Source organism: Tachysurus vachellii, chromosome 3, assembly GCF_030014155.1.
Source record: "Tachysurus vachellii isolate PV-2020 chromosome 3, HZAU_Pvac_v1, whole genome shotgun sequence".
NCBI classification, from domain to species: domain Eukaryota; kingdom Metazoa; phylum Chordata; class Actinopteri; order Siluriformes; family Bagridae; genus Tachysurus; species Tachysurus vachellii.
This window is the reverse complement of record NC_083462.1, coordinates 35,791,373-35,803,590: the sequence shown is the minus strand read 5'-3', so window position 1 is coordinate 35,803,590 and position 12,218 is coordinate 35,791,373. Positions and strand designations below refer to the sequence as shown.

General features: G+C 38.8%; 1 protein-coding gene across 1 annotated transcript; it reads right to left on the bottom strand.

Annotated features, from left to right (window-relative positions):
* Positions 1 to 3,267: 3,267 nt before the first annotated feature.
* LOC132842449 (putative autophagy-related protein 11) lies at positions 3,268 to 9,884 on the bottom strand. The gene is made up of 15 exons (XM_060865122.1): positions 9,780 to 9,884; positions 9,135 to 9,208; positions 7,176 to 7,346; positions 6,889 to 6,981; positions 6,625 to 6,795; positions 6,368 to 6,442; positions 6,035 to 6,115; positions 5,736 to 5,891; positions 5,405 to 5,485; positions 5,097 to 5,255; positions 4,757 to 4,849; positions 4,402 to 4,572; positions 4,158 to 4,232; positions 3,853 to 3,936; positions 3,268 to 3,285 (listed from the first exon to the last, which is right to left on the bottom strand). The coding sequence occupies exons 1-15, from the start codon at positions 9,829 to 9,831 to the stop codon at positions 3,268 to 3,270; spliced, it is 1,554 nt and encodes a 517-aa protein (XP_060721105.1). The 5' UTR covers positions 9,832 to 9,884.
* Between the last annotated feature and the right edge of the window lie 2,334 nt (positions 9,885 to 12,218).

Sequence of the window (12,218 nt, the reverse complement as noted above, 5' to 3'; positions counted from 1 at the left end):
GCATCTGTTGTGACACCTTGTGCAGTAATAAACTGTAAGTAAAGTTTCTGGTAACTTGATCAGTTCTACACAACAGCTAAGACTCCTGAGATTCAGTTCATGGAGAGATGTATTGCCATTTTCATTTAGAGATCAGTGGCATAATTCTGAATTCATTGTTCCATCAATGATGCCAAGCCATCCTGGCCCAGATGCAGCAATACAGACCCAAAGCATGATACTACCACCACCATGTTTCTCAGATGGTATAAGGTTCTTGTCCTTGAATTCAGTATTCAGTAATTTCCTTTCCCAAAAATTCTGCTTCTCATTTAAACTAAAAAGTTTTATTTTGGTCTCATGCCTTAACAAATTATTTTCCCAATAGGCTTCTGGCTTGTTCACATGATCTTTAGTAAACTTCATGGGCAGCAATGTTCTTTTTGGAGAGTAGTGAGTTTCTTCTTGCAAGTCTTCCCTGCACACCAAGATTGTTGAGTGTTAAAGTGAAAGTGAAGTGACATACGGCTAAGTACGGTGACCCATACTCAGAATTCGTTCTCTGCATTTAACCCATCCAAAGTGCACACACACAGCAGTGAACACACACCTGGAGCAGTGGGCAGCCATTTATGCTGCGGTGCCCGGGGAGCATTTAGGCCATTAGGCCACGACTTCCTGATGGAACCTGATGGAAGACTCATGAACAGAGAAAAAATGAAAAAAAATCATGATAAAAGTCTTTTGTTTGTGCCACAATCCACTTCCACAAACACGTCATAAACATCAGATTTTGATACATTGTCAAGACCTGATTGTCAAAACATTGTCTGAAAACAGATGGACTCTAATTAGACCTTGAAATTAAATACTACTCCTAGAGATTCACATGCTTTTGTCACTCACAGATCAATATATAATAATTGAACATTTTCCTGCATAAAAAAAACACATATAATAATTTGATTGTGTTCAATTTGTTTACTTTTACATTTCCAGCATTTAGCAGATGCCAAATCCAGAGACTTACATTATCTCCTTTTTTTAATTAATTTTTTTAATACGACTGAGAAATTGAGGGTTAAGGGACTTTCTCAGAGGCCCAACAGTGGCAGCTTGGTGGACCTGGGATCAAACTCATAACCTTCCGATTGGTAACCCAACACCCAACCACAAGGCCATCACAGACACTTTTAGGACTTATATATCATATTTATAAACAATATATAAATTTCTATAGGGCTCACAAACTTTCACTGACACTGCATAACGCTTGTGGTGTAACTCCTCATGCAGCACAAACATCCTTTGATTATATCTAAAAGAAATGATTAATGCAAAAATCTTTTACTCACCCTTGAAATCTCGTTACACTTCCTGCATGTCTCAGTGAGCTCTTCCCCCAGAAGCTGCACTGAGCATTGCTCACTGTTCACATGAGATATCAGGTCAGACTTCTCGCTGTACAGCAAAGCATATTTCTGCTCAGCAACAGTGACCTGAAAACAACACCCAGCTTTATTTATTCTACACACACTCTGTTGAAGACTCCTCATCAGAACAAACTAAATGCTTGAAGGACAAAAGACCAAATGTCTAAACATCTACACACACCTACACACACACACACACACACACACACACACGCCATGTCATCGTTACATAAGAATATGAACTTAAAAGCGTACCATCAGTGACCCATGGTGTTGTTTTAATTCTTCATATTGTGACTGAAGGATGCTGTAATCCTCACTCACTCGTACATGATCCTACAACACATGTAACACATCCTACAGCAGTTAAGAAAATAAATAAACTTCACATGTACAATGAGACAATTCCAAATGACTTTCTGCGTAACTAATTTGGAGAAGCATTTTCAAGTCTTTGCTTGGAAAATAAGTTCAGTGTGCACACATAAATTTCAGAGCTGTTGATATAGAACAATACCAATTTGTCTGTTGAAATTATTGTTCAACGGTAGCTAGCTAGACTTATTACCAACAAATTTTAGAAATGAATGAACTTCATGTTTACAGGTTTTTTTTTTTGCAATTTTAAAGATAAATTGTTAAAGATAAAATAAAGACTCCATGAATTTCTCCCTGGCACTAATATGTTGTTTGTTTGTATATTTGTTTGATATGTTCACCACCCTTTCAGTGACTGATGGTTGTTTACAAGGGTCACTCCTTTGGATACAAGGTTCCATGAGGTTTCTTATATGATGATTTTTCTATGGAAAAAACCTAGCTGCCCAAACACCCACAGCCCTTATTTAATGTTTTCTAAAATATTGTAGACACTCCGTAGTCATATTTCAATTTTGTAGGTTTTAGAAAAAGCCAGGCTTCTGCTTGTACTTGTGTTAGATGCATCAAAGGGAGAAACTTGTATCAAGTGACATGGCATTAAATTACATCAGGTTTTCTTCATGTTAATCTTTTTCAAATTCCATATGTAAAATTATTTTGGCCTAATGTCAACTGACTTCAATTTCAATCTGACTTCAAGACACCATTTCTTTAAATTAATTGCAAACTATGTCTGTCATACAGATGAGGTTGTGAAGATTCTCAGTCATACAGGTGAGGTTATATGGAAGCTGAGTCATGTCAATTAGACTTCTTTCTTTTTAGGTCAAAACATTTTTTCTACTCATCCAAGCAGCTTCTTCGGTCTGAGGGAAATTTGCAGGATTCCACCAATGGAAGTGTACAGCAACCTCACCACCAGAAGCAGCTTTAACCTGGACCAGATCTGCTCTTTTCTAGACTTAACAGCACCTACTTCACTTACAGAGTGAAAGACATATGTGCCATGGGTTCTCCAGTGTCACCTATTGTGGCCAACCTATACATGGAGGATGTCAAGAAGAAAGCACTCAACTCCTTCCAGTCATCAGTTCATTACACCACAGGGAAGAAAGCATCTCAATAGAATCCGAAAAGAAAGATAATTATTTGAAGGCAGCTTTCAAGGTATGTGGATATCCTAAGTGGGCATTTAACAAGACAGCTTCCAGTGAAAGAATTACAGACAGAGCTGAAACCCAGAGCCAAAGGTAAAACCTTACATTCCTTACATGGTTAGAGTTGTGTCCAAGAAGCTAAAAACACTTTTTGGAAAACACCACATATGAATTTAATATAAACCTACCAACACACTGAGACTTGTCCATCCAAATGACCAGACACCAAAAACAAGAAGAGCAATGGAATACACAGTCCAATGCAGTGTTCAAACAACAACTTCATACAAGTAGGTACCAACACAGAACGACCAGAATCAGCAGTGTATCTTCATCTGAAGGACAGAGGACATACATGTGAGGACAATAAAGTATGCATATTGGACAGAAGTGAACCTTCTGTAGAGGTGCACGTCTTGGGCACAACCTGTCTCCTATTTTTCATGCTGCGCTTTCATCCATCCCCAAGAAGTTTGGGACCTCTTCACAGGCCCATCAGAAAAACCACACCTAAGGACTTCCCAGTTCACGCTCACATTCTCTGGTAATTTCACCCTAATTACTCTCCATACTTCGCTACACTTTCTCCCTACTCTCAGGGAGCTTAGAGTAGCCTTTGTGTTAGCTTTACATTCTTGTTTGTTACTCACCATTAGACAATGATGACATTTCCCAGAGTTGCAGTGGGGCCCGATCACACTGCAACTTCAGGATACTGAGTGTCTACTTAACGTTTTTCTGCTTTTGTTCAAAAAACACTTTATATTAAGTGCACCTAGTTGTTATAACTCTTTATTAAAGTGGTAAAAGGAGGGAAAACACAAACATGTAAGCAGTCCACACAGCATAACTGACAAACAGCGCACTACCACAGTTAGGAGTTAATGATATGAATAATGTACCTCATGTAACTTGTCGCGTTGTTCCTTCATCTCACTGTACTGCACCTTCAGGACTTTGTGAGCTTGACACTCAACCTGATAATCCTAAAACATAGAAGAGGACACCTCAGTACTAAATTGCTAAATATTAGTTCACTTCAAGTAGAAACTGAGGACTTGGTACCATGTGGATTATACTAACTAAAAGTGACTAAAAGAGCTTCAATACAAATTAATTCAATATAGAGGTAAAATATTGAGAGATCGCTTGCAGTAGCACTTAGACTGGATTTTGTCCTGTTAACTTTCTAAAAATTAAAGCTTACCTTTAGCACAGTTTCGTTTAATAATTCCCACTTGGACTTTAGCTCCGTGAACTGACGACTTTTTTGCTCTAAGTCCTAGAACACAGCCATGAAGCAGAAGAAGAGGTTTAGACTCGTCAGATCACAAGATCGACAAAGAACTAAAAAAAAAAAACTTTTTAAAAATTTTATTTTATGTAACATGAACCATCACTGATTCTCAAATTACCGCTACAGGAACTGGTGAATTTTCTTTTCCACTTACCCTCATTGTCCGCTCAAACATCATCTGGGTATCAGAGAGATTTTGTACCAAATGAGTCATTTCATCTTGCAGTGTGTGCACTTCAGCCACCCTGTCAATGTTCTCATTCTCCAGCTCAGTAACCCTATCCATTGCCTCCCTGTAGTTTTCTTCAGCTTCATCCAGAGACTCCTGAAAGGTTCAAAGCTTCTTGGTTTTATTCACTTCTACATACACACTCACTTTGGGGATCCAACTGATCCCTCATCAGAACAGACTCAAAGGTTTTGTGTTCCCAAAAGCATGAGATCACACACACACACACACACACACACACACACACACACAAGCTGTGATTTGTTTAGAAAAAGCATACCTGAATGGCTTTTCTTTTCCGTAGTAAAAATTTCTCCCGTTTTCTGGCCTTGGTCTCCACGAACTGAAGGATGCCATTAACTACCTTATGCTCCTAAAACACAACCATGGAGCAAGAAAAGTGTGACTTAATGTTTATGTACAACTAAATGTTTATATCTATAATGAACCACCTCTTTTCAATTAAAAAACAAATAGCATCTTAATCTAGTAATATATTTTTAATATTAATAATTAATATATTGTTCAAGTGTGTATAGCTTGTGGTGTAACTCATGAACATCACGAATCCTCACATGATTTCTAAAGGACCTGGTTAATGTAAGGATTTTCTCACTGACCTCTTTTGCCGTTTCACACTTCTTGCGTGTCTCAGCGAGCAGGCTGCTCAGCCCCTGCACCGTGTTTTGCAGTGTCTTCACCTGGGACATCAGGTCAGAGTTCTTATTCTCCAGCTGAGCAGACAACTGATAGTTCTCCTCAGCTTCAGCCTGAGAAACCTGAAAGTTCAAAAAGTAAAGCTTGTTGCCATTATTAACATCAACAAACACAACCTGACACCACTGAGGACTCGACTCATCATTTGTCAGAGGAGCCGGAAATTATGCTTTTTCTAAACACACACACGCAAGCAGTCAGAAACACTTACCTGTAGTAACCACTTGTGATGTGTTGAAGTCTTCTGATTGACGTTCAGGACACTGTGAGCCTCTTTCTCTCGCTCGTACTCCTGAAACACAACCATGGACACATTTATTAACTTATTGCTCTGTTCTAACAGTTCCATCATCTCTTTGCACTGCAGGATCCAGTGACCCTCTTTATCTCTCAACTAAAAACAGGACAAGGAGGTTTAAACTTGACTGCTTAATATTCCCATCTATCGTGTGTCACTTCCATTCACAAAAAAGACACCCAGCATCTGAACCTTGTACATTTATTCGAAAGGAACAGTTTAATGCAAAGTGTTAAACGCTTACCCTCTTTATCTCTTCATACTTCCTGTGTGACTCAGAGAGCTCTCTCTCCATTTTCTGCACTGACTCTCGCAGTTTCAACTCATACTCATCCCTCTTTAGGTGATCATGGGACTCTGTCACCTCCCCATAAAGCCTGGTACCTTTAGCCTGGATGTCCTGAAAATTCAACAAACAGAGCTTTATTTACTGCTACACACCTTCTGACACTTCTGAGGACTAAAATCATCTGAAATGTTTTTTTGTACAAAATGTCATCCAGAACATGAATACACACACACAAGCAGTCATGAAACACTTACCTGTAGTATCTCTTCGTTATGCGTTGAAGTCATCTGATCGAACTTCAGGACACTGTGAGCCTCCCTCTCTCTCTCGTACTCCTAAACATAACCATGGAGCAGAAGAGAGCAGTGAAAAGCATGCAGAGAGAAATTACATCTGAATCTGTGTCTGTGAAGCCTCCAGTTCCTCAGTTCTTGTCACCGTATAACAGGGTTTATATTTCTCCATGTCCCACTTTATGAATTTGTGAGCTTTAAAAAAAAGCTCAGTTATGAAGTTAACAATGAGCAGAAGTTAACTGCTCAGTATTCAGTAATGTGGGTGGATTATGACCTATAAATAAAACTCACCTCTTGTGACGTTTCCTCTGTCTCGTTCCGCTTGGACTGCAGATTCCTCAACTCACGTTTTTGTAACTCACACTCCTAAAACACAGCAAAAAGAGCTTCAGACTCAAGAGCTCTAGGGTCATGACTGTGAAACCCTGCATCTCCAATTTAAAATATTTTTTTTCTTTTATTTTGCTTAAATAGCCTGTGGTGTGACTCGTCTTTGAACCATGAACATCACATTTCCTCAGATATTTCTAAAGGAAATGTTCACTTACCCTCATTAGCTCATTACATCTTATCCGGCTCAGAGAGAGCTCTTCGTCCATCTCCAGCATTGCGTCTTGCAGTAACTTTATATCAGACCACAGCCTGGAGTTCTTGATATCCAGATGAGTGCTGGACTCCATGGCCTGCTCATATTTGCTCTTAGCTTCAGTCAGAGTGACCTAAACATTCAACAATACCAAAACACCCTTAAAAAGGGAAGTAAAATACAACCGACATTAATAAACAGTAAAGGTTGAAAATAAGAAAGTTACCCTAAGAGAGTTGATTTCCTGATTAAACTTTTCCTCCTTTCGTTCGTAGTCAGACTGCAGGTATTTGCGAAGGTTCAGCTCTGTCTCATACAACTAAAACAAAAGAAGTCCAAACCTCAATTCTACCAAAAAACTACAACAGTCAATATCAAATCTAGCATCTTAAATTAAAAGATTTTTTAAATAAAAATATTTTTTTCTTTTGTTCTCATGCTTAAAGCCTGTTAAGTAGCATCTCATGTCCTCACATTATTTTTGGAAGGAACTGCTTAAGATTCTTCCCTTACCCTTGTTGTGTCATTGCACTCAGTGTGGGTCTCAGCGATCAGGTTGCCCAACTCCTGCACTGTGTTTTGCAGTGTTTCCACCTGGGACATCAGGTCAGCGTTCTGCTGCTGCAGCTCATCAGTGGACTCCTTCGCCTGCTTGTGTTTCTCCTCAGCTTCAACCAGAGAGACCTGGAATGGCAACCTCAAAGTCAACAACTCTCATTCTGAGATCCAAGATGGCGGTGTTGCAGTAGCACACAGCAGCCTCTCTGGATCCAAAATGGTGCTATACAAGTCTTTAGCTTTTCAACTTTTCAGGTGACTTGGACACCAGAGACAGCTTTGTTTATGTAAACATGAGTCTAGTGGATAAGGTGTTGGCCTACTGATCGGAAGGTCCTGGGTTCAAATCCCAGGTCCAACAATTTGCCACTGCTGGGCCCCTGAGCAAGGCCCTTAACCCTCAGTTGTAAAAAATGTAAGTTACTCTGGATAAGGGTGTCTGATAAATGCCGTAAATGTACATTAAGGAAATAATGCAGCGGCCAGCCTGCACGACAATATAATGGAATAACTTTGAAATGCAATGGCGGGAAATGCAGCTCTGTAAGGGCGTGTGTTTACATCAACACAGAATGTTGTAAAAACTCTGTGCTTTTTCCTATTTACTTCGCATCCCTGGTGGAGTTTGTAACTGGTGGAGTTTGTAACTGGCACATAAAATGTGGACATTTTATGTGCCACAGGAATCCATCGCAGATTTCATTGTCGGAGTTTACATTACACACCAGCGCTAATGCTAACGAGGCTTTATGTGAACTCTATGGGGCTATTAGCCACCTGTTTATTTTGTCTTAAGCAACTGTGAAAGCTTGCATTCTAAGAAATGGAGTTACAAAGCTAGGACATGTACTGGATGGAAATGGTTGGAAACCGGACAAGGCCCTTAAAGTGGTGACAGTCTTGTGATCAGCACATCTCATTTTCAACATGAAGAATGAAATCTTCTCTGTGCTACCGAGCAGCTACAGAAACATCATTGTTTCAGGACCTCGAAGGGACAAACTAGACGAACAGGACTTTCCCAAAATTAAGATCAATCCAGCTATCAGCGAGGAACAAGAAGAAGAAGCCAGTGGTTCTAGTTTATCATTTAATACCCCTAAACTGGGAGATCTGGAGTCATCACTAAAGAAAGCTCTGTATTATATCACAGTGAAAATAACACACTTGCAATCGCTGAGACAGCAAAGTGTCAAAGTGGCCAGACCTGCTGGGACCAGACTTCCTTGTGAGGGACAGGTGGAGAGTCCAGTATAAGCCCCCCATAGAGAAGAGGACGGCTAATCTACAGTGGAGGCTTATTCACGGGGATATAGATATAAAGTTTTTATTGGGGGCCTTAAATACAGATACTCTAACAGACAGAAAGTGTGTTTGTTAAACTAGGAAAGGTAAAGTTATCAATCTGGAAAACATGGAAAATTATTATTATTATTATTATTGTTTGTTTGTTTTTTTTTTCTCTTCCCCTATTTATTGAAAAATAAAATATCTTGTCACTGAACATTAAAATGAAGACAAGTTTAAACCTCTCTCACTGGATCCCCAACATCTTGTGTATTCTGAGATGTTTTTCTGCACACCAGAGTTCTTAACTGAGTTACTGAAGCCTCTTGGTCAAGTCCAACTAGTCTGATCTTTCTCCAATGATCTCTCTTATCAATGATCTCTCTCCCTCTGATCACTGGTTGTTTTATTCTGAGTAAACTCTAGAGACTGAAAATCTGATCTCAAACCAGTCTGTGCTCAATACATACATGTGTTACCTGTACATGTATGTATCTAATATAACGTCCAGCCTTGACTGCTCATGCCTGGATATTCCAACAGCCAACACACAACGGTACCAAAATGTTCAATAATAGATTTATCAGCAAAAGTTTTCTGCAACATGTTTGTGATGGTGGTTTGTACCTCATGGACAGCGCTGTCCGTCTGTGTGGCATCATCACACATCAAGGCTGGATTCAGTAAAGAGACAGGCTGTACTGGGTGTAAATAAAAACAACCACAACATCAGATACATACTCACACTCATTACTGCTTAGAGCTTTAATGAGAGAGAGAGAGAGAGAGAGAGAGAGAGAGAGAGAGAGAGAGAGAGAGAGAGAGAGAGAGAGAGAGAGAGAGAGAGAGAAACAGAGAAACAGAGAGAGAGACAGAGAGAGAGACAGAGAAACAGAGAGAGAGACAGAGAGAGAGACAGATACATACTCACACTCATTACTGCTTGGAGCTTTAATGAGAGAGAGAGAGAGAGAAACAGAGAGAGAGAGATGGAGAGAGAGAGAGAGACAGAGAGAGAGAGACACAGAGAGAGAGAGAGAGAGAGAGAGAGAGAGAGAGAGAGAGAGAGAGAAAGAGTGAGAGACAGAAACAGAGAGAGTTTGTGTGTATGTATGCGTGTTTGTGTGTGTGTCTATGTGTGTGTCTATATGTAAGTGTGTGTATGTGTCTATATGTGTATGTGTGTCTATGTATGTGTATATGTGCGTGCATGTGTCTATATGTGTATGTGTGTGTGTCTATGTGTGTGTGTTTGTGTGTGTATGTCCTAACCCTCTGTAACACGTGTGTCCTCGTTCTCTTCTTTCTCTCCATCGCCTCGCATCTTAAATAAATAATAACAAACTGCTGCTGTGACTGAAGCTCCACCTACATACAGTAGGGGGCGCAGTGGAAGATGTGCGGAAGTCATAAAGTGCTGCATCGTAAGTTAGAGTTCAATGACAAACCGCCTCGCTGTCATCGCCTTACTACAGCGGCGGGTTCTGTTACGTCACAGTGACGTAATCCGCTCCAGAACACTCACACGTTCCACCGGGTGTGTTAGTGTCATCGGGAATTAACATTATTATTGGTGTTAATGTTATAACTCTCATCGCTCGGTTCGGTTTACGGCAGGGTGCTACAACAATACCGGTGTTCCAGAGAATTCAGTACCCCGTCTCATCTTCAGTGCGCATGCGCGGAATCAGGACGTTTTTCCAGCACTTGTACTGCACGCTTTATCATCGTGTGTTTATTTCATCACAATAAGGATATATTTTGTTCTTCAGAAACATCTTCATAAAGATTTTAGAAATAAATAAACTCTACTGTGTTACATTAATGTTCCTCATTTCAGTTAAACACTATTAACTGACTTTATTCCCTCACACTAGAACAGAGATATCAACTGTTGTGGGGTAGGATTAACCCTAACCTAACTAACCTAACCCTAACACTAATAAAGTTTTCATCCTCACATATAAATAAATAAATAAATAAATAAATAAATAATTCACAGGGGGTTCAGAAATCTGTACCTCTGTGAATTACTGAAGATCCATAATGCACCAATGAATCATCATAAAGTTTTAAATGATCAGGAAAACATCACAAAATATCTTTATGACTCATATACTACATTAAAACATACTTTTCTGTCACACTTTTAGCTATAAACCCATAGGACAGTGAAGCTATCATTATGATGATCTGATCATTTTAAACTAATTTTACTGTTTGCAAACGTACAGAAATGTGCCAGCTGTCTAACCGTCAAACATTATGCAGCAGATTGTTAAAATAAAAAACTTAAATGTTGTAAAGACAAAATTAATCAACTGTGCAAACACACGCAATGCCATGCGTTAGGTAATGTGCAGACACAGAATGTTCTTTAGCTGTGACATAATTAGCCTTTAACCTCACACAAAAACAACTAGGTCATAAATATGAGATCATTTTAGCTGTCACTATAAAACTGTTCAGAAAGTCTTTTTGTACACACTAAAACATGCTGTCATTTTAGTTTGTGTTGTGTGACAACGATTTCCTGCACTGTGTCTTGTAGCTGCAGAGACTATAACAAAGCAGAAATAGTTCTGCTCCGACTCCTCGTTATACTCTCCCTCTGGCAGCAAAACAAGTCCAGGCAAATTCAATAATAAAAGGTTCATGTAACAAACCTATTGTATGTTGAAAATGTTCTTTATTGTAAGCATTACTGACAAACCACATGAATGATTTCTTACGGTGCAATATTACGTAGTTGGGTCTAATATTATGGCTGATGATTGTGTCTAAAACTTTTTTATAACTATCAATCAGCAGCATTTATAACAGTGGCATTAAGTCTTTGAACACCTACACCATCTAATTATCAATTTTAGAACTCACAAGGATTCACAAGGAAAAGTTTGATATAAACAATTTAAATGACCTTGATTTCTGCTTTTGTTGGCCATGGCCTCTTTAATTATTTCACACAAGCTTAAATACTAATTATCAAATGAACCTTTTGCAGTGTGTAACTGAATAAATTCTTTGGTCAGCTCTTACTTGATTCTTGAACAAGGGTCACTGTCATTTCTTTTCTCACAAGATATATTGAGAAGGTGATAGGTTGGTCTGTTAAAAAAATGCAGACTAAATATAGATAATATAGATTTTAAGCAAACATAACATTTATTACAATCTGATGTAATTGATACGTTGCATGTAAAGTCACCACAGGATGTGACATCACATGTCCAAGCTTGAAACTTCTGCTGATTCCTCCTATTAAATCTCATATTATTTGGCTGGTGGAGCATTCTCAAGACATCAGTGACACTTCACTGGTTGTAGCATGTTGGTGTTTGTTGAACTGATGTTAATGTATCAGACACAGCAGTCTTTCTGAGCAAAATCATACATTTTGTTGGTCTACCTTGTATTACGCTGTTGGCCAGGTAGTTTTGGTTTGGTGGATTATTCTCAAACCTTAAATAACAATGAGCAACACAACCCTGATTAACAAACCCCCTGTCTTGGTCAGTGTCTAATAGATTATTCTAATAGAGCTGGAAGAGGAAACAATATTATTGTAATAAAAAATGAGAACAAAGGCTTAACATTTTAATAATCATTACATATTAAAAATGAGGTACATAAAGAGAAAATCAAATGTAATAAGCCAACTTTAAACTGTTATCATTAAAAATCCTTTATAAAATATACAGTCCTAAATCA

Excerpts from the sequence above, each read along its gene's own strand:
- LOC132842449 (XM_060865122.1), bottom strand. The coding sequence starts at position 9,831 with ATGCGAGGCGATGGAGAGAAAGAAGAGAACGAGGACACACGTGTTACA. Across the intron at positions 9,209-9,779 it reads GGACACACGTGTTACAGAGG|TACAGCCTGTCTCTTTACTG; the intron begins GTTAGGACATAC and ends ATTTACACCCAG. Across the intron at positions 6,443-6,624 it reads GATGTAATGAGCTAATGAGG|GAGTGTGAGTTACAAAAACG; the intron begins GTAAGTGAACAT and ends GCTGTGTTTTAG.